The sequence below is a fragment of the Sinocyclocheilus anshuiensis genome, unplaced genomic scaffold, assembly GCF_001515605.1.
Source record: "Sinocyclocheilus anshuiensis isolate Anshui unplaced genomic scaffold, SAMN03320099.WGS_v1.1 scaffold487, whole genome shotgun sequence".
In the NCBI taxonomy this organism is placed as follows: Eukaryota; Metazoa; Chordata; class Actinopteri; order Cypriniformes; family Cyprinidae; genus Sinocyclocheilus; species Sinocyclocheilus anshuiensis.
The window spans coordinates 813470-836281 of record NW_015548240.1 but is presented as its reverse complement, the minus strand read 5'-3'; the positions used below and the strand labels follow the sequence as shown (position 1 = coordinate 836281).

General features: G+C 39.1%; 2 protein-coding genes across 3 annotated transcripts in view; both read right to left on the bottom strand.

The window, feature by feature from the left end:
- The window catches only part of LOC107654909 (pecanex-like protein 1), a 35530-nt gene extending 16579 nt beyond the window's left edge, over positions 1-18951 (bottom strand). Inside the window, exons 1-14 of the mRNA XM_016442225.1 lie at positions 18688-18951; positions 15906-16120; positions 14539-14635; positions 12811-12844; positions 11335-11403; positions 8087-9712; positions 5433-5562; positions 3440-3507; positions 2399-2492; positions 1953-2010; positions 1504-1739; positions 1259-1412; positions 1144-1176; positions 265-436 (exon numbers count right to left, since the gene is read on the bottom strand). Coding sequence (XP_016297711.1) covers positions 265-436; positions 1144-1176; positions 1259-1412; positions 1504-1739; positions 1953-2010; positions 2399-2492; positions 3440-3507; positions 5433-5562; positions 8087-9712; positions 11335-11403; positions 12811-12844; positions 14539-14635; positions 15906-16120; positions 18688-18840 — 3139 coding nt within the window. The 5' untranslated portion in view covers positions 18841-18951. The remainder of the gene's footprint in view (positions 1-264; positions 437-1143; positions 1177-1258; positions 1413-1503; positions 1740-1952; positions 2011-2398; positions 2493-3439; positions 3508-5432; positions 5563-8086; positions 9713-11334; positions 11404-12810; positions 12845-14538; positions 14636-15905; positions 16121-18687) is intronic.
- A 1038-nt stretch (positions 18952-19989) lies between these two features.
- med6 (mediator complex subunit 6) overlaps positions 19990-22812 on the bottom strand; it is a 4159-nt gene continuing 1336 nt past the window's right edge. Inside the window, exons 4-8 of one of the 2 annotated variants that reach the window (XM_016442311.1) lie at positions 21308-21390; positions 21115-21223; positions 20916-21031; positions 20788-20815; positions 19990-20419 (exon numbers count right to left, since the gene is read on the bottom strand). In XM_016442311.1, the coding sequence (XP_016297797.1) occupies positions 20265-20419; positions 20788-20815; positions 20916-21031; positions 21115-21223; positions 21308-21390 (491 nt within the window). In that variant the 3' untranslated portion in view covers positions 19990-20264. The other variant, XM_016442312.1, reaches the window with a different exon arrangement.

Genomic DNA, 22812 nt, shown 5'->3' with positions numbered 1-22812 from the left:
AGAGGAAAAAGAGAGAGAGAGAGAGAGAGAGAGAGAGAGAGAGAGAGAGAGAGAGAGAGAGAGAGAGATAATATAAAGCTCGAGTGCTTAAGCCTCGACACATCAGCAGGATTTTCTCTGTACTCAGCTCTGGAATGTCTTTCTACTTTTATAGGAATGATGAGAAAAATCGTACAGCATGCTGATTTCAATAAAAGAGCAAAACAATAACAGCTACATATTCATCAGCTGGGAATTTATGTCCTCGTATGTATCAGCGCTCACCAATGAGGAGATCCCGCACCTGAGACAGCAGGACGGAGCTGGTGAGAGCGACTCCATACAGAGACACTGTAGTGGAGCTGCTGTTTACACTCCCATAGTGCAACAGCCAAATCAGCCCACAGCACAGACAGAAATACACAGGCCTGCTGTAAGCGATGATTCGATTATGACCCTAAACAAACATGCACAGAAGGAAGAGAAAAACATTGCATCTGAACCAAGACCCCCAATCTGTCATTTAACTTTAAATGTTTTTTTTTTTTATATTCAACAAAAAGTAATGCATTTTCTGTAATTAATCGCAATTTATCATGTTAGGTGCTATTAATTAAATATCATATATAATCATGAATATACACCAAAGAACTGAGAGCAATATGACTGAAATGTTTTTGAAAGAAGTCTATTTTGCTCATCAAGGCTGCATTTATTTGATCAACAATAAACAGTAATACTGTGAAATATTACTACAATTTAAAATGTAACTTTTTTCTATTTTAATATATTTTAAAAGGTAACTTAATTTCGTGTGACGGCAAAGCCTAATTTCCAGCAGCCATTACACCAGTTTTCAAAGTCACATGATCCTTCAGAAATCCTTCTAATATAATGATTTGGTGCTCAAGAATCATTCTTATCATTTTCAGTGTTGAAAACGGTTGTGCTTGAATACCAACATTATACAAAACATCATATTTTGCGTTTAGCAGAAAAAAGTAATTCATACAGGTTTGGAACAACTTAAGGGTGATTCAATGATGACAGAACTTTCAATTTTTAATCATTGAAATTAACACATTCATTTTTCCAGCACTAATTTACATGCTTTTAGCTCATTGTAATTAAGTGTGTTATTGTATTTGAATGTGTTTTACTCACATGTCGCGGTGATGAAGAGTCGGGTTGGACACTCTGATTGAAGAACAGAAAGACAAATTTTCATTAAAAATGATTCGTTAAATTGGTGTGTATTTGAAAAACGTGTGATTCTCACCTTCAGCAATGAGTACTGGCAACTGGCAATAACGAGGCAGAACTGAAAGACCCAAATGTCAGTGAAGAACCCATTAACTAGCAGCACAGAACCTAGGAAGGCCACAAGAATCGCCAGAGCCACTGAGAGCACATTCTCCAGAACCTCCCGGTTCCTGACAAACACACATAAACACATGCAGCATTCATCAGTATATGAGCTGAGATACATCAGTAATGCACATTAATGTGTGTGTTTGTGTGTACCTGTCGAAGAGGGCAAGTAGTGTGAGTCTGTCAAAGTGCAGCCCGACCCACAGGTACGGCAGCAGCCACAGGCGGTAGTACTGCTTGGTTTTGTGTGGGTGCGTGTGATTATGTGTGGAGTCCTGCGAGCGGTGCGGCGCCTCCTGAAGGTCAGGACTCCCGTCCACATCATGCTGTTCCAACAACTCTGGGTCCATGGACAGCAAACGATTCAGACGCATCTGAGAAAAGGAGAACTAAGCCAGGGTGAGTTTACACACACACACACTGAGCTCATTTTCTCAACTGTGCTGCTTCTCACACAAGCACTATTGTGTGCAATTCATAATCTCATACTGTATGTCAGTGTATTTACTCATAGTCTGTGGCTGAATTATATCTCTGAGTGTTTGCATAAAGAAAACATTCAGTGTGTGTGCGTATGTGTATGTGTGTTCAGTAGCACTCACCAGGTCATGAGGGTAAAAACGAACTGAGGTAGAACTGGAGAGGTGGGAGTCTGTTTCCCTGCAGAGAGAAAGTCTTTGTTAGCTCTGAGATATTTAACATAGGATTCTGGGTTCTGGTTGTACTGTACACTGTGCTGTATTATAGTAAACTAAAACCATTCATAAAACATTTTACTTGAAATAAAATAAAATGAAAAAAAAATACATTTACTTTAGCTAGTCACCAAAGCAACATGTATCATTTTCATTTAGTTCAACTTGATATACTAAAATGACTAAAACTGAAATATGAATTAATACAAACTATATAGATGTATTTAAAACACTAATGAAAATGACAAAACACAAAATGACTACAACTTTACCTAAAACTAAAATGAAAGTGAAATTTAAAAATAAAAATGTTGAAAAAAAGTATCACAATAACAACACTGACTGTAACTCACCAGAGGTTGTTGGAAGCTCGTCTGGTTGCAGGTTCAAAGTTCACCAGGGACATGTCACATCCTCCGACCTCATAGAGAGGTGGGGTCAGCTTCCCTGAGTCACACAAACACACAAGGGGTCAGGGGTCACATAGCAGACTTTACACAGGGTCATATTAGTGTGCCAATTAAGCCTTTTGCCATAGACATGACACTGACCCCCAATACAAGTTAAAAAATTAACTCTTTACAGTCTGCAACAGCATTAATTGTTATGGTTTCCATTATGTGATCTCATCACAGGTGGAAAACACTAAATACAGTATTACAGGTGTAAACTGTGTCCAAAACATTTAGTAATCTGACCAAATAAAGCCAAATTCAGAAACACTTCTTAAAATTTAAATGTTTATGGAATGAATCTTCAATGAAACCAAAGTTAATACTTGTTGTAAACAAGACCTACAATATCCTTTGTCTACAGATGCATTTTTTTTTTTACATTTTTGCCTCATAAGCTCATAAAACCCACTATATCGTGATTTTGTTGTCTTTGTCTATTCAAAAACAAGAGATATTTATAGACATATAGATGCACTATTGATCACGGGAGGAAAAGTGCAAGCATGTTCCCCCACCGGAAGCAAATCTTCACCGCAGCAGTAGGAGTGCATCAATACCTCTAGACCACCAGTCAGTTTGACTGACCAAAGAAAGACCATGTCACATTTACATGCATACAAAATCTGATACAAGATCATGATGTTACCAGTGTAATCAGTGTGATCCCAAACACACAAATACATGCAGAAAAATCAGTAAACCGATAAATAACGATTAAGTCCCACAGCCAATACAACTTCTCAATATGATGAAAACCTACAGATGCACACTGACTGAATATGACATGCAAATGGAATGTGATAAGAAACAGCATGCAGGCGTGACAAATAGTCTGACAGCCAGCGTGCAAATGCGAGACACACAGGATGCAAATATAACAGGCAGGTGTGACGATAACAAGATGATGTGACAGACAGCAGGCAATTTTACAGTGCATACCAAAGTCATCCTGCAGGCTGGCCACTCCCACAGTAGACGCCTTATCCAGACAGCCCTCCAGCTGCACACTATATATATAATGATACCAAATAAAACTTTATAATATGAGTCACATTAAGACTTCCCAAAATGAATGCCAAAATAAGTTTGTGAGTTTTGTTCTGTGAAATGTTTTGAAAGGTAAAAAAGAACTGAATGTTTAAATACTTGTGCCCAACCATAAAGTAAGAGTAAGTGTGTGTGTTTGTGTTTATAAAGATAAGACAGACAAAAACAGAACAAGGAAGGAAGCGCAAGGTCACATTTTAGAGAGAAAAACAGACAGATGGTTGTGATAGACAGAGGAATAGGGGTTCTGGAAGTGTTATGAGAACTGAGAGGAAGTGTAAAATGAGAGGGCTGCTTTATGGGAAGAGAAGAGGATGAGTATTCCGATTTCACCGCCAGAAAAAGCAAGAGCGATTTTGAGGTTTGTGTGTGTGTGTGTGTGTGTGTGCAAACAGAACATCACCAAGTAGAAACAGAGTGAGGGAAAATAGATGGCTTTGTTCACAATGCACAAAAATCTAATTCGTTTTTTTTTTAATCTGATCTTGCAAGAGCCAAAATCAGAAATGTTTATTTGTTGTTGATTAACTGACTGGTCACTCAGGCAACCAACCGACTAGTCAGTTTTGAAAATTTTGTTATATTAATATCTAATATCTACATAAGTTGCCATAGAAATGACATAAGCATCAGCAAAACAAGTGAAATAAGAGAGTTGCTGACTGTCATTTTGGAAAGAGATTATGGAAAACTGCTGAACTCATCAGTGCAACATAAGCATTAGGTATCACTGTGTTTACACATTCATTTGGATGGTGTGTGTGAAACATACACTTGCTTGCTCATTCACCATTCAATAGAAAGTAAATGCCACAGTCATTTTAGTATGCTGGTTTGGTGCTCAAGAAACGTTTATCATAAAAAATAGTTGTGCTGCTTAATATTTCAGGTTTATTTGATAAATAGAAAGTTCAAAAGAACAGCATTTGAAAAAAGTTAGTCTTTACTTTACAACTTAAAGCATCTTTGCTGAATAAAATTATTAATTATTTATTTATTTTAATTTATTTAAAAATCTTACTGACCCTAAACTTTTGAATGGTAATGTGTGGATTTTGTTGGGTTCAGGTCTGTAAAAATAAATCTCCATTTGGTTTTTGCTTGTTGGCCAAAAAACAACTAAACTAAATTAATTTGGATATGCTAAATAAATTGGATTTTTGCTGCCTGTCTGAACAAAGCCTGTGAGTGATTTCTGTAAGTTAGTTAAGTAAAAGCATCATGATACTTCAAGAGAGACAGACATGCCCCGGGCCTGATGATGAAACAAAGCACTCAAACGCTCTCTCTTCATCTCAAGCCGTCTATGATGGCAAGGATGACTGTGTCTGGGGGTTATGGGAAGGTTTAGTATGTGAGAGAAGGATGCAGTGACCGTAACTCTCCAGGATACAGTAGTAGAGACTCCAGAAGCAGCATGTGTAAGTGTGTGACAGTGAGGCTGAAGTTAGACACCATGTGACGTGGTTCATCAGAACAGGATAAAATAAGTGAAAGCACATGAAAGATTCAAAAAATAGATACTGGGAAAAAATAAACAGAAGTACTGAAACAACTCCTGCAAGAACAAAAATAAGATTTGAATTGCATGGAAAAGGCAACATGCAAGAATGTTGGCTTCCTGTACCAGCACATTGGTCAGAAAAAGATCAGCTTGGGCTTCTCTGAGGATGGGTTAAAGGTCTGTACAGTAGTAAGAAGAGGGCAGCAAGCAAATTAAAGATTAGATTTCATGCAATGCACCAGAGAAGTGTGGAAATGACAGTTAAAGGTGTATAAGAAAAAGAGAAAGGATATGAAATGTGCTGAAGAGAATAATTAAGTGGACATCAGCACAGGTTTTCTGTTGCTGGTGTTCTGCAGCCGCTCGCTGGGTGAGTCGTACCTGAGCGGGGATCCGATGAGAGAGGTGGGGGGTGTGGAGTTACTTCCTGCGTTGTGCCGTCTACGCACCGCTTGTCGACGAAACGTACTACGCTCTCGGCGAAATGTGACTGTGTCATCGTTCCCTGGGGCTGCCATAAGAAAAGAAAGGCAGGAGGGAGTCCATCAGTAGGGGAGCCACCAAAAATGAGCTTTCATTGAACTAGCAACATGCAATGCTGCATGCAAGACCAGAGTAGACACAAGAATCATTAAACACAAATGCAAAGTGCCTGATGCTTACCCATGTCATTTAATGCCACATGGTATTGGGGGGAAAAAAACAAAAACGGAGTTTAAAAAAAAGAAAAGAAGCAATTTTAGGCTCAAGAATTAGATTTACATTATTAAAATATTTACATTAATTTATTATGTCTAATATTTTAAATACATTTTTATATGTACATATAAAATTATATATATATATATATATTATAATAAATGTATGTACATATTTAATAAACTATTATATAACATTTTAATATAAAAAATAATATAAGTAATATTGTATACAGTATATATGTATTTATTTTTTAAATATTTACATTTATTTGTAATGAATTGTATTTATTTACATAAATCTTTACAAATCATATAGCAAAGTTTTGCTGAACATGGTGCAGTCAAAGGCAACAATTTAAAGAAACATACTTAGGAACTTGCATACAACTTATTGTGATTAAAAGAAAAAAAGTACAATTCAAGGTAATGTGTTTCCAACTAAACTGCCAGTGATAAACGCATAATATAAACTAAACCTGCTTTGTCATCTTCCGACATCCAGATGGAATAATCGCATTGCCTTTGCAAGCAGTTTTAAAAATGGACTTTAACTGCAGCACTCCCACTGCAGATGAACTTTGACCTTATCTGATGACTTATCACTGAAAGTAAAACTTTATTACTACAATAAAACAGTGTAAACAATCTCATGCTGGACTAAAAGGGCTTTAAACCAAGACAGAATGGTTTGCTCTAGAGCAATGCTTTTGCTATGTTCAGACCAGTTAATTTTTGAGTAATAAGCTTTAAGAGAAGATAACAGAAACATGACAACGAACATTAGACAATGCTCCCTCAAACATGATTCAGTTACTGGTCCATCACACATCAGAAATGCACAGAGCTAAAATTTAAACCCTCTAAATATTAGCACAAACACAGAAGAAAATATATCATACACACAGCCCGCGCATATAAATATCACACACATATCTCTATATATATCACATTCTGTGCTTCCAAACAGAAGCACAGATGGAGAAAGAGGCCATGTTTAAATCTGAAATTAAGGGGCCAAAATTTTTTAGCATTACTGAATCCACATTCACACTGCAATTCACTTTCACACAAGCAAATGTTGCACAAAGACCGCATGATCACTGTGGACCAGAGGAAAGAACAAACCCTGCAGATCTTCCATATATAGACTCAACAGGCTGTCAGAGTGAGACTTCAGTAATTCTGTAGGGGTTTGTGGGTCACAGCTGCACTGGCAAAACACACTACATGTACATCTACTAGCTTCTGGGCAAAGCTTGTTTATCTGATCAGCTACATTCTGCTGAAAAACATCCATCTGACCTGCTGCAGACCTCAGATGTCTAGCACTTCAGACTGATCTCAGGAGGAGATCACTACTTAACAGGGATATTTCACCCAGAAATGAAAATGCAGTCATCATTTACTCACCCTTATTTCATTCCAAACCTCTACGATTTTCTTTCTTTTCATGTTGGGCAGAATGTTGTATGCTCTTTGCCATACATTGAAAGTGAATGGTGACCAATGGTTTTCAAGACAAATATCTTTGTGTGAGCAACAGATAAAAGTCTTTGAATGTGCGCATATTCAGATTTTCACCAATCACCATTAGTTACAAATCGCGATGTACTATTGACTTTCTGCATTACTGATGTTAAACCTGCCATGCCACATCTTGTCATGCCATATTTATGCAAACATCAAGGAGATTTGAAAGAGAATAATGACATGGTGACATGAAATGCAAATTATCCATGAATATATTTAATTTATTTACCTTGTAATTTTTAATCAAAATGTCATAACTCAATCTTCCATTGAAACATCTCTGGACTCTCTGGTGTCGGACTTCTCCAATCATTCAGTCCACTTAAACATCGCCCCTCATTACAACCCAACTGCAAACTTGCATTCAGATCTGCCACCATCCAATCAACAACCAATGGATTGAACCAAGTCCCCATCCTACAATTTTTTTGTTTTGATAATTCATTTTACTCAGATGTATGTCACAGCATGAATGAAATAATCTGAGTTAACCTGTGTTACAATGCGACTGAATGCAAGCATGTTCCTGACACAAAGCTGTCTTATGGCTTGGGCATTTTATAAAGCTTTTTATCATTTTTGGACCTTGACAGCCCCAGGTCACCATTCTTTTCAAATGTATGGAAAAGAGCAACGTGAACATCCTGATAAGCTTCTCCTTGCGGTTCATGGAAGCAAATATACTGTACAGGTTTGGAATGACATGAGGGTGACCAAATAATGACAGAATTATTTATCGCTTTAATCATCTCCCAGCCCTTAGCGAATAAGTTCATGTATAAACTCGCATTGCTATGTGCTCACCTCGAGATCCTGTGGTTGTGTCTTGTGTGTGACTAAGAGAAATGGGGCAGGGCAGACTGTTTCTCGACCGGGTCACTGACTCAAGCTGAGAGGCTCTTCCCAGCAGGGATGCCGCATCCAACACCTCTCCCTCTTTTGCCTCCAGGTCCGACTTGGAGGTGGTAAGGGGTCTGGAACTTGCTGGTGCCCCCAAATGGTGGGGGTCATTAAGGCAAGCAGTAGTGCTGCTGTCCAGGCTCAAGACCCGGGCATGAGTTTTGGCGCTGCCTGTACTCGTAGTGCGTCGCGAAGCTTTGCGCTTGCCCTTCTCCTTGTCTTTCTCCCGTTCCTTTTCCTTGTCCTTCTGACCGTGGGTTTGCACACCATTCATTTTGGCCCGTAGAGAGGGGCCACGGCGATCCTCAGGAGAGGGGCAGGAGTGGGGTGTGCTGGATGAGGAGTCTGTGCTGAGCTGGTGGGTGGAGTGTAGGCTGGAGGCACAACTAAGTTCGCTCTGATCACTAGAGTCTTCCTCTCCTTTCATGAAGACCGCAGAGCGAGGCTTTGCCATGCCACGTCTGCAAATGTATTCCCGGTGTCTGCTGGCGTCAAAACTGCTTGCTCGCTGCTTACCGTTTCGTCGCCGGCCACTACGGCTGGCGGCGGATAAGGAGGCAGCCCGGTGAACGAGATTGGCTGTTTTGGGACGCATTTCGTCTAGTTCTGCCTTCTGGTGCTGGTGGGACATACCAGCAGAGACATCTACGCTAGTCCTTGATGCCGCCTCCACAGTTCCCTCCCCCTGTTGGCCCTCTGAGTTTGCAGGTTTGGGAGCATCGCCAATGGGCAATTTGGTAGCAAGTTCGTTGGCATGGGGGTTTTTATTAGCCTCCCCCGAGGCTACATTAGAGTTACGTGGGTCGGCATGTCCCGCATTTACCTTCTCGTCCCCAGACAGCGACAGCAGGCTCTCTACGTGCGTGGAGCTTGTCTGCTCGCTGTGCAGGCTACTCAAAGTACTATTGGTATCCCGGTCCGTCCCACTGCAGTAGCTCTCAGTGGAGCCGCTACTGCGTGTACTTAAACTCCGCAAACTTTCGGCACTCCGTCCACCTTTTCTTTCCCGACCCCCCTGTACACCCTCCGACTGGTACAACCCAGATCCCCCTTCCCCTGCACACTCTCCTTCCCCTGTCTCTTGGGAAACAGACCGTGATATCCTGCGGCATTCCTTCGGATGATATCTGTGACACTCTGTTCCTGAAGTGCTGGGAGTCCCAGAGTCCGGCTGCTCGGAGCTCTCTGTCGCCCTCTGTGACCTGGAGTTCTCCATTTCACAGACAGGATCCAGTCCTCCCCGACAGAGTGGAGGGTACAGGCTGAACTCGGGCAGAGAAGGATCTGGAAAAGCAGATCCCGCAGAACTTGATGTGCGAGGCAATCTCCGAGGTCGAGATGACTCTTTCCGGAAAGACTGTGAGTGGGTGGAAAGATGAGCAGGAATTTCGGTGTCACAAGAGGATAGGGACTGACTAAAAGGGTGAGGGGTTGAGCCATAAAGGTCCTGAGCCAATGAAGTTGATGGCTGCATGGAGGCAAAAGAGTCATTGGAGACGAGGCAGAACATCTTTGGGTCTGACATCAAATCTAGAGGGTAATAGAAATATTTTTAAAAAAGTGTAAGAAAGTTACATTGACTTGGAGTCAAGATTGGCCCTATGTGCATAATGGACAATCCAGGTCTTACTGCAAACGATTTATCGGACCATGTTACGTTATAAAAATCTAATGACTTTCTCTTCATTGTGACTTTCCTTTTTTCACTTTTAGTCAATTATAATGTGTTTACATTGGCTCAGAGCAAGAGCAGGGGAGTGGGCGCTTTCAATTCATTCCTATGGGAGTCAAGCAACACACTTGTGTGATTGATAGCAGGATTGACAGCAGATCAGAGAAAGTGGTGAAAGAGTTGAAGAGTATAGAATTGTCAACTTCACATAAATATCAAGTGAAAATTGCAGTAAAGTGCAGGTATTGACATTTGTAACAAACATTAAAAAAATATGAAGATTGTGCAGGAGTTTCTGCTGGATTTAGTGTGTAAATCATATTGTTTATATATTGCACACTTTCCAGTTGTTATATACAAGTTAAATATTGCACTTTAGAATTTCATTGTGAATGAAGACTTGCTGGATTAACAATCTTTAGTTTAGGCATTCAGAAGCAAAGCTTGCATCTTTCCAAATGTAATTGTGTGCATATATAATGATTATATCAGTGGTTTACTGACAAAAATAAAACCCATTACATACACAACCCAAAGTGGCAGTGTTGTAGTGTTTTGAGTGGCACTGAGGTAAGTTTCTCCGCTGCAATGTGCAGGCCTTATGATAAAGCTAACCAATAACCAAACAGCCACTTTTTAATCATTGGATAAATGATGATCCAGCATTACAGTCCAACATTTAAAAATAAGCCCTGAGACCCCATTTCGCTCCATTTAGCTGTTTTTTAATCCAAAAACATGTTTAAACACTTAAATAAATCAGGGTCAAGTCGAAATGTAGTTATGTACATTCATAATAAACACAGTTTCTTGAGCACTAATGCAGTGTTAAGAACCAATACAGTCCTCTGCCAAAATCAGTTACAACTCCATTAACCAAGAATCCATTCTGCACACTATCCAAAAACCACTGTCCATAAGGTCTTTTGATTATGTGCTTTAGAATGTCTGAGCCCAGCGTGCAGTGCTGACGTTACCTCTCTGTTATACTGATCACAAACTGTAGGTTTGGAGAGGCATCCATTTTCATCTTAGAGAAGTTTCAGCTCTGTATTACAGGTTTTCAGCTTTTATGAAACAGTTTACAGTTGAATAAAATTGCAATCAGTAAGAATACGAGCCTAACCGACCAATTCTCTGTTCTGCTGAGGACACAAAGACGTTTTATTGCATGTATGACTCTGAGAAACTTTCCCAAACCACCAAAGCACCTTGTGAGCCAGTTTAGAAAAAAAACTGCACATTTTCATTGCCATTAGAAAGTGAAGGGAAAAACTGATTCCTGATGGTATTATCTTTGAAATCTATCCTATAAGAAAAGATTTGACATACATCAGTGTCTGTCTGGATGTTACATGGAAAAAACAACTTCAAACAGATTTACAATAACATGAGGGCGAGTAAATAATGACAGAATTGGGTGAAAAGAGACTAATTTGCCTTGCATTATTCTATAGCTGACGTTAATTAAGATTCACACCTTGGTCTTGACTGCAACTCCGAGCCAAACTCAAACTGATGTCATCAGGAGCCTTTCCAACACCTGCCCCTGCAAACAGACACAGAGAGAGAGACAGAGAAGGTCAAGTTTTATAACTTATTCATTAACCTAATACATCCGCCCTCTCTCTCTCGCTCTCTCTCTCCCGCTCACCTTTGCAACTTTATTCAAACACATCTCTGACCTGGCCTGTGCCCACAGTACTGCAGGTCCTCTGACATATCGCTGCTGTCTGCAGAAAACCTCTTCTCTTTGATCCTAAACACTTCTATTTATAGCTACGGTAAACCTGGTTCACAACACAGTGTCCTCTGAGTTTTTAACAACTCAAAAAAAGTCATACAACTTCTAGTAAACACCCTGTAATGTTCCTGCTGCTGTCATCTTAAAGGGATAGTTCACCCAAAAATGAAAATTTGATGTTTATCTGCTTACCCCCAGGGCATCCAAGATGTAGGTGACTTTGTTTCTTCAGTAGAACACATATGATGATTTTTAACTTTAACCGTTGCAGTCTATCAGTCGTATAATGCATGGCAATGGTAACAAAATCTATGAGTAAAAAAACATGCACAGACAAATCCAAATTAAACCCTGTGGCTCGTGACGACACATTGATGTCCTAAGACACGAAACGATCGGTTTGTGCCAGAAACCGAACAGTATTTATATAATTTTTTACCTCTAATACACCACTATGTCCAACTGTCTTTGGGCGCACGCACGGCATCCGGTGCGTGAGGTGTGTACGCGCTCTGGCGTAGTTTACGTTAATGGGTGTGTTGATATCCAGCCGAAGAGCAATCAACCATAACTTCAGGCGAGCAGGCTCAGAAGTTGGGAATACGTGGAAAGTCACCACTCCCGAATGAGTTAGTGCGAGAGAACGTAATCTTTTAGCTTTAAGTCGGTTTGAACAATCCGGATAAGCGCAAGTAAGTACCATTTTGATTAGCTGTCGTACCTACAATATTTGTGCATTGTGTAAACAATGAGTGACGTATATGCGTGAGAGATCACTTCTTTCGGACCCCCCAATACAGTAAAACTGCACATTTTAGAGTGGCCTTTTATTGTGGCCAGCCTATGGCACATCTGTGCAATAATCATGCTGTCTAATCAGCATCTTGATATGCCACACCTGTGAGGTGGATGGATTATCTCGGCAAAGGAGAAGTGCTCACTAACACAGATTTAGACAGATTTGTGAACAATATTTGAGAGAAATAGGCCTTTTGTGTACATAGAAAAAGTCTTAGATCTTTGAGTTCAACTCATGAAAAATGGGGGCAAAATAATGATTGATCAAGAGACAGGAGATTCTTGACAGGCAAGACTTTTGTTTAAATGCAGGTGAGTAAATAATGACAGAATTTTCAATTTTCAACTATTCCTTTTTTTTGGTTACCAGATACTAATACTGTCAGAAGTTTAAAAACAAAATTTATGACTCACGTTTGGTTGTGACTGAGCCTCCATGGGATGTTATCTGTAAGGAGAGAGAGATGGATAAGATCAATGAAACAGCTCTGATGAGTCATTTACATGAGATCATGATGTTTGTAACTTCCCATCACTGTTACTAATTTAGCAGACTTGCACAAAAACACATCACAGTCATTAAATCACATGACGTAACTAATTGACATGACTTTCAGCTTGAGATTCCGCTTTATGATTTCAGGATTCAACAATCAGTTTCTGACCCAACACAGACAGTTTGGGACCAGCAGTATAATAAGCCAGAACATAACACCCCTGAGGTTTCACCAATTAAACTGCAGCGAAAGGCAGAGATTCTGACTGAAGGGTTGCCCTCAAACAGACAAAGACTCTAAACCAGGACAGCTTCATTTAGCTAATAACACCAATAGCTAATAACACTAATATTCACAAATTTTACCACATAATCAGTGCAGTATATGCACACAAAAAAGAAGAGAAAAAAAATCTAAAATATATATATATATACATATACATATACATATATATATATATTCTTTCTAAATGGCATATCAGCCTTGATCAGTTTAACAGTACAAGGATTGACATGAAACTGCTCTTTTAATTAAATTATTATTTTTTACTTTTTCTGTAATTTACTTACTGCATTTAAAGGGGTCATATAATGCGATTTCAATTTTTCCTTTCTCTTTGAAGTGTTACAAGCTCTTGGTGCATATGTAAGTACGTTTTCATATTTAAAGAATTTGCCAATGATGATTCAAATGCGAGTTTTGAGCAGTGTAGAGTAGCGCTTGTTGTTTATCATTTCTCCGATCACAAATGCAGACATGGTTTTATGTTTTCGCAGCGCGATACGCAACGCATAAAAAGACAGTATAAGTCATTATAATCAGTAATTATGTCCCCACTGGATGCAATAAATGCCTTGTTTATAATGGGTTTTATTGGTTTTGTCTGGTCGCTCCGGGACATGGCATCACAGTATGGTAAGGGGCGTAACATTTCCGTCAAACGCTTGGGGTATTCGGCCAATCACAACGCACTGGATAGCTGGCCAATCAGAGCACACCTCCCTTTTCAGAATGATGAGCTTTGTTAGAATTGACATGTTTCAGAAAGAAGAGCAACAATAATGTACTGTATATGGAAAATAACATATTTTCTTAACCTTAAACCGCGTAAACACATTGCATTACACCAAATACACAAAAGAATGTTCTTTTTAGCAACGTCATATGACCCCTTTAAATTACAGAAATTTAGAATTTAGAAGAATATTACTTAGTAATGCATTACACCCAACTCTGGTTACAATGAACATAATACAGTTTATAATAAATGTTCTCATTGGTAATTTTAGATGTTCTGGAACATAGATTAAAAATTCAAGGTAACTATCACGGAGGTCTTTTTCATAATCAGAAAACAATTATTTCAGTCTCGTCTTTATCTAATTATAAAGCAAATAATAATTATTTTTACATTAGAAATTATAATAACATTTGTAGCTTGTCCTCATCTGTTAACGTGAGTGTTGTGACTTCAAAAAACATTTTTGGCTGTGGAGGCACTGGCAAATTGCAGTGGAAATGAATTTCTGTGAACTATATAACATCTAAGGAAACGGATTAATTAATCAAATCAGGTGATAAAGTGCTTCAAATAAAAAATAAAAAGACCCGCAATGCACACAAAAAAGCAAACACACAAACACACCTGATGGTTAGAGTCCATTCCTACGTAAGAGTTCCGTGAACTGCAGTCGACCGGTGGCGTCTCCTCCCGTGCAAAATCAGACATCTCTATTCCAACACACACACACACACACACACACACACACACACACAAAAGGTTAGTTACCTAGCAACTCTAACACAGGAACAGCCCCAAGGGCTCAAGAGAGATAACAATGTCATTTATGATCAAACTTGCACAGCAGCTCAGGCACCGGCAGAGGGGAGATAATTTCTAGCGTCTCTCTATCTAATGTCTGTCACCCATTAGCCAGAGATCCACCCCTCCTCCCTTCACTTTTTGGGAGATTATACTATTTTTAATATTTTTAGGAGGTTTATTTTGCTTGGCCCCCCAAAGGATAAAATGTAGCGGTGAAGGGTAACCCCACAGCTAGAAACCAGCATCCATCTATTTCATTATTTTTGCCATTCCATTCAGTGCCGCTAGAGGCGGTTTATTTATTTCTTTCAGGACGTATTTGTGGGTCTGGAAAAATTAGGAACACATGAGCTCTTCATACCAAGGGCCCCGAAGCAGAGATATATTTTCTTAATTAGAGCCGTCTTACCATGTACAGACCTGGACAACCAAAAATGCCCCTCCAGATGTGTGTTTATAATCCATTTAAGAGGCTCTTAAATCTATTTCTCTTTTACATATAGATAAGAACGCAAGAACATAAGCTATGTGTTCTTTTCTAATGCATGAAAAGTTGTTGATGTCTGTAAAGAGAAAACCTTTGCTAAAATGCTTGATTCATGATTTGAGTTACTGTGTTTAATGTGTTCTGACTGGGTCAGCAATGCTTGCTCTCGCAGAAAATATGCAACCTAGCAATTATTTCACCTCTGAAAGTTTGCAGACCGTTTCAGAACAAGAGCAGCAGCCTGTGTGTGTTGGTTTATAAGGCTCTATTTCAGTTCTCCTGATTCACTCACCCCTGTCCCTCCTCCCTTGTTCTCTCTCTCTGTGGGCGATGAATGGATCCAGCATGACAGCAGATTAGTTCTCAGAAACATCCCTACCGTTGAGCAACAGCACTGTCCCTTTAATCAAAACTTTACTGCACTGAACTAGAACCCTTCTGAGCAGAATCTTTCCTGTGAAGACCCAAAAAGATTTTAAAAAATCATTACTTTCCTGAACCAAATCAGAATGTTTCTTGAGAAGACTTAAACCCTGAGATGATTCACAACTTGTCTTGGGATGATTCAGACTGTGAGACATTTCAAAATCTAAAATGATTCAAACCCATTCCAGAGCCTTCCTAAGCTAAATCAGACCTGTTTACTGTGCAGCGACTCACTACATTTTGTTATGGCTTATAAGTAAACCATGATTCTTACCCAGGCCCGTTTGAGTCTTCCTGCCGGGTGCCGGTACCCTCACGTTGGCGCTCTGCCCCCTGGCACTGTCCCTTGCTCCCTTTGGCCCGCAGCTCCACCACCTCCCCCTCATCCAGCGCAGTGTGCAGGCGATAATTCACTGCCTTCAGCAGCGCAAACATACCTGCTATCACCCCGCAGTAGATACCCACAATCACCATCGTGGGGGGCAAGGCCTACAGAGAAAGAGAGAGACACAGAAAGAGATATTAAATGAGTAGAAAACAAGCAGTTATTGTGGTTTTGATCTATTATACATTATTTTTGTTTAAAGAAAATAACACTTTTATTCAACAAAGGATGCACTGACAAAAGTGTAATGAGATTAATGTTATAAAAGATATATGTATATCTTTTATATGTATAAAATACTGTTCTTCTGTATTCATCAAAGAATCCTATAAAAAAAGAAATAAAATCCATCACAGTTTCCACAAAAATATTAAGCAGCACAACTGTTTTCAAAATAAATGATAATAATAAGAAATGTTCCTTGAGCACCAAATTAGCCTATTAGAATGATTTTGAAGTAGTGGCTGCTGAAAAATGACAGACATTTTCCTGACAGAAATAAATTACATTTTAAAATGTATTAACATAGAAAACAGTTGTTTACATTAGTAAAAATATTTCACGATATTACAGCTTTTACTGTATAAAATGCAGCCTTGGTGACCATAAAAGTCTTATTTCAAAAACAAAAAACCTTACCAACCACAACTTCTGAATATTTGCGTACTGTACAATCTTTAGATCTATTACTGATCTATCATTTTTCCCCATCAAGGAAATAAAAAAAGCCACTGTATTTCAAATGTTGACTTTCAAGCAAACCGAAGCATCGGGGGTGTGATATTGGGATATGCTCACATATGCCAGCCTATTAACATCCCCCTGTTATATAAATATCATACACAAATACTGTATAGGACCGTGTTATACAGAGTTACAGGGTTATGAAAAGAGGCAACAATATTTCAGTCGCAACCAGAGGGCAGAAGCTAAAAACAGCCTGGCACTGAACGGACATCTGTGTCTCTAGCACAGCCACCCAACACCATAACTGCCCTAAACAGCTCTCCATATCTGACACACACCCAGTCCAATATTCATCAATATTCATTCACAAAAAACACATATATCAGCTTATTGATACAGTGATCGCAGCACTACTGTGGGTCTTTACATGATATTGTTTAGCAGTGGTTGAAAGGTAACTGAGTATTTAGGCAGAACCTAGATGCATGGATCTGTGCAGGAAGTTAAAAATGAGTTAAAACGAGTGGCACCAGTCGCTATAGACCTGCCCTGATACTTCACCTACAGAACCAAACATGGCTTTAAAAATAATACATATCATAATACACATCATGCAAACAGGAGTATAACGTTTCATGGTGAAGAGGGTTTTTTTTTTTGTGCAAGAGTCGTTATGACAAAGATGAAATCTGTAATTTTTTCCTGCATTTTCTTTAATGATTTTGGAATAAAATATGTGGAATTAGTTTACATAGGGTAAAATGTGACAAACACAGTTGAGAGTACTACACTTTGTTGGTTGAAAGCATATTAAAAATGAGCTGATATATGTTATGAACAAAGCCACAATGGGTTGGTGGGAAGGTTTTTTTTTTTTACTGGCACCTAGGGTTCCAAGAAAAACCTTTAACATTTAGAAGAACACAGCAAGAGATTTTAAATGCGTAGCAAACAAGACATTCTTGTGGTTTTGAGCTAATAGTGTTCAAACGTTTGGGGTCAGTAAGATTCTTAAAAAAAAAGGAATGGTTTTACTCAGATATTCTGGTTTCCACAACATTAGTTGTTCAGCACACCTATTTTCAACAACTGATAATAAGAAATGTTTCTTGAGCACCAAATCAGCATATTAGAATGATTTCTGAGGGGTCATGTGACACTGAAGACTGGAGTAATGATGCTGGAAATTCAGCTAAAAAATTATGGAACTATGAAACCTTTATATTATTATTGTAGGGGAAAAGGTTCTGCAGATTATTAAAATGAACTTTTAAGAACTAATAGTTGAAAGGTTCTTTTGGAAGCCCAAATGATTAATCTATGGCAATGCCAGTGTGTTAATGTTAAAATTTCTTTCTTCTGTGTATTTTTCCTAAACAAGGGAAGTCAAACAGTTTTGGTCAACAACATCCTTCAAAATATCTTCATACATATTCTGAAGGACATGAGGGTGAGTAAATTATGACAGAATATTCACATTAGGCTGAACTATCCCTTTTAGCAGACAGAGACTAAACACAGACCAAACCTCATGACAGCAGGTCTGAAACACCCAACTCCGCTTTAAAACCCAGTCAAAACCAAAACAAATACTCCCCAAACCAGAACAGAACAGATTGAGTGGTTTAAAACAAACAGACCGCAGAGCACCATCGCAATGCAATATCACCAAGCCGAGCATAACCAGAATAAATACACAGCATATATATTTCCTTGACATTTCCAGGTCTGGAAATCACCGGTTTAAAATTCCCTGATATTTCTAGGTTTTCCATGACCACGGAACACCGTAAGAGAGGTGAAAAGAAATAGGGAAGAGGCATATAGCCTGTGTGTACTGGAAATAGAGAGGTGAGCTAGAAGAACAAGGGTGATAGAGAGAGGGGGATGGAGAGATGGGTAAAGAATGAGGAAAAGACCAGAGATGGGCAGATAACGACTGAAGGACGGAGACAAGAGGGAAACCGTCGGCTGCATCGCTCACCATGTACAGCGTGAACGGGAGGCAGAGCAGCAGCAGCCACAGGTAAAGGTGAAGTGCGTTCACGAAGGTGTTCTGGTGGGGGTCGTAGTACCATCCTCCCGTCACCGACGCCCACACACCCTGCCGCAGGATCTGGAGGATCTGCGACCCCATATTTGCCCCCTATCCCCTCTCTAGCCGTCCTCGAGCAGGAGGTACAGCGCTGGCCAGTCGAGCCCCGTCGCAGCCATCTTCTTCTCTGTGGTCCTCCAGCGCTGCGCTTCCCGTCCCATCGTGCTCTACGCGCACCCGGCAGCTCGAGCACAGAGTGGCGCTGCGCGACGCGCGTGCTACAGATGCGAGTTATTCTGCAGCGCCACCGCGTGGCGAACGCGTGTATCGACGAACAAAAACATCTGGGGCGATACTGATTTATTTTTTTTGCAACCGGTTTACCTAAATACACTATTTAATAAATAAACCAATCCCTCTCCAGATCCACTTAGTCAGTTTGCTTGGTACGCGAAAAAATATCGTGGAAATATTTTAAAAGAATCTATCGTGCCGTTATGTATTTTACTGTACGCACGGTTACTGTGCGCATCCAGGTGGAATAAATTAGGCCAGGACTGGCAGTATTTGGGTCGAACTAATTGTCACGGTTATGAATAAAGCGGAATTCTCTTCTGGATATGAGTCCGTTTTAGAGCACTAAAACAGAGCGCTGTTCACATTCACGCAGCAGCGCAAAAGATGCGCCACCCATCTGAACACAAGAGGGCGCTGCGCACTGTATCATCTCTATTTGTGACCCTGGACCACAAAACCAGTCATAAGGACCAATTTTTTAAAATTGAGATTTATACATCATCCAAAAGCTGAATAAACAAGCTTTCCATTAATGTATGGTTTGTCATGATAGGACAATATTTGGCCGAGATACAACTATTTGAATATTTGGAATCTGAGGGTGCAAAAAAATATTCTCAAAATATTGAGAAAATCGCTTTTAAAGCTGTCCAAATGAAGTTCTTAGCAATGCATATTACTAATCAAAAATTTAGTTTATATTTATATATTTACAGTAGGAAATTTACAAAATATCTTCATGGAACATGATTTTAATATACTAATGATTTTTGGCATAAAAGAAAAATCGATAATTTTGACCCATACAGTGTATTGATGGCTACAAATATATCCATGCTACTTATGACTGGTTTTGTGGTCTAGGGTCACATTTGAAGACCACAATCCAATCTATGTTAATCATTATGCAGTTATTGAATCACTTACAAAGGACATGCCAAAACATTTTTGATCAGAAAAAGACTGTACAAGTTTTGAAAAACTGTGTATTTTTACTGTGAGTGATAGAATGGCATAATAATATACTCAGCAACCCTGAAATATAGAAAATGACATTAAGATGAAATACAGACACATTTCAGTTCCCTTATTACAAAAACTATTAAATTATGAAGAAACTGCATTTATATACAATAACCGTAACAGTTCACCCTTGGTTAGCTGGTGCAGAGAAATATCCACAGAAGTCCTGCAACATCAAAGTTGTTTGTGGCTGACCAGCATGTGTGTCACTGCAGCCGTGCACGCTTCTCAGGAGGTGGTTTGTTGGGTGTAGTTTGTGGAGCTGGCCGAGGAGGGCCAGGAGGGGCTGGAGGTTTCGTCTCTCGCTCTTCTGGAGGCTTCACTGTCTCAACTGGCACTTCTGGTTCTTTCTTTACCTCCACTATGGACCGGGAGTGAGAGCTTATTCACTGAGTGCAGGATACTTCTAATGTCTACAAAGCTTTTCTTTAGCTTTTCATTTCTTCTATATTAGTGATGAAAGCATTTAATTGGTTAAATTTTCCAATGGATAGTCGGTCTTCAATCAAACCACATGTAAACAATACCATATTATGCTGCTTTTTCAAATATATGAATTACAGATGTAATTACACTCACATATTTTTAAATGCAAGTATGATGTAGAGACATGTATGTACACAATAAATGCGTTGTCCATTGTGCATAATCCATACCATCTACAGCAAATCTGACAAATTTTAATCTGTAGCAGGTGATAAGATGAAACTGAGTCAAGTATTTGCGTACCTGGGACAGGCTTCTCTCCTGGTTTGGGCTGAAATAAACATAAAATGAGAATTTAAATAGAATATTATGCTCTAATTAAAACAACATTCGGAAACCTGTTAGAAATGTTTAGTGTATATTAGCAATACCTGATAGAAAGTTGGGGGGAATTTATTGCGCAGATCCAGTAGCAATGTGTCAACTCTCTGCCTTTGGAACAAAGAACTCGGCTCCTCTTTCCGCTTAGATTTAGGCTTTACCCTTTCTATAAATAACACATACACAACACTATTTTAGCACTTCTGACAGGTACAGTTGTACTTCCTGCTGCTGTGTGTGTGTTCTCACCTTTCTCCTCCTGGTCTTTAAAGTGCCACCAGTACCCTTTGGACGGGTGGTACCTGCAGAAAGACATCGCCTCATCAAACGCAGACTGAATCCCATGAACCGCTGAGAGCTAGGACACATCAAAACAAACAAGTTTAATGTTCAGAGAAATAAAAGAGTTAGAGAGATTATTATTCTAGGGTTATAAACACACCACTCTGGAACTGATGACTGATCCCAGGTCAGGCGCTTGATACACCACTCCAGCTATGATATAGTAGTCAGCAAGAGGGATCACTGCAGGAAAAGAGCAGCAAGGGAAACTGAGCATACAAAAAGATTTTAAAAGTTATTTTTTCTGCAAAGAAATTTAATGTCAGCATGTTGAATGTAAAGTCAGCAAAAAGGACCCAATTTATTGTGATAAAGAACATTCCTGGTCTTATTTGGGTCGAACTAATTGTCACGGTTATGAATAAAGCGGAATTCTCATCTGGATATGAGTCCGTTTTAGAGCACTAAAACAGAGCGCTGTTCACATTCACGCAGCAGCGCAAAAGATGCGCCACCCATGAATTCAAAAAAATAGTACTGTAAAAATACTACTACTACTAATAATAATTATTATAATATGTAATAATAAAATGTAACAACCTCTGAAACAACTTCTGTCACCTAAAATTCTCTTGCAATTCAATCTCTCAATTTAAATGAACACAGAACAAGGGGAACAAAGATGTAACGTGTAAGCACAACAGCCAATCAGATCGAAACTAGTTGTATTAGTGATTAGTAGAAGCTATTAATCTATTAAATGTTCAAAATGCCTAAGGCATTACTTTTGTAATACCACTTCACTGTAAAATAAGTGCTAATGAAAATATTATGTAAATTCAAAGCAAAATTATTATTGTTTTTAATAGTAAAATATCTTTAGGCAACCTTGAGTGTTTTAACGCCAGTATGCAAATTCCATAGACAGTCTTTAAAGGGGTCATATGATGCGATTTACATTTTTCCTTTCTCTTTGGACTGTTACAAGTAAACACATTTCATTACACCAAATACACAAAATAATGTTCTTTTTAGCAGCATCATATGACCCCTTTAAAGCAAAACACATATAGACAACAACATCCTATGCTTAAAATGTTTTGAAATTGTATCATTGTCCTTTTTGTCATTCTGGTGCACTTTGAGAACAAAATTAAAGGGGTCCTATTATGCTCTTTTACAAAGTCTTGATTTTGTTTTGGGGGTGTGCTAGAACAGGCTCTCATACTAGGTTGTTCGAAAAACACATTATTTTTCACATATTTTACATTATTACAACACCTCTCTCTCGTCTGATGCACTCACTCAACCAAGCGTTCCAACCCCGACCTCGCCCCTCCCCACCCCCCAACCATTCGAATTTCTGTAGGCGGGAATTATTTTTAATGATATTCCAATGAGCCGCTTTGTGACATCACAAAGCCCGGAAAACAAACGCTGTAGTACAAACGAGCCATTCGATGTAGTTCTTGAAAAGAAAAAAAACAAATATCTCCCTTTGGAGTGGACTTTGAGATTTGTAACTTTCTAGATCTTTTTAATGCCCAAACATACACACTACAAACTGACTAAAATTAAAAAAGTGAAAACGCATAATAGGACCCCTTTAAAGGCGCGTTATGAGTGACAAGCAGACAGCCAACAGAACACACAAACTCATGCTGA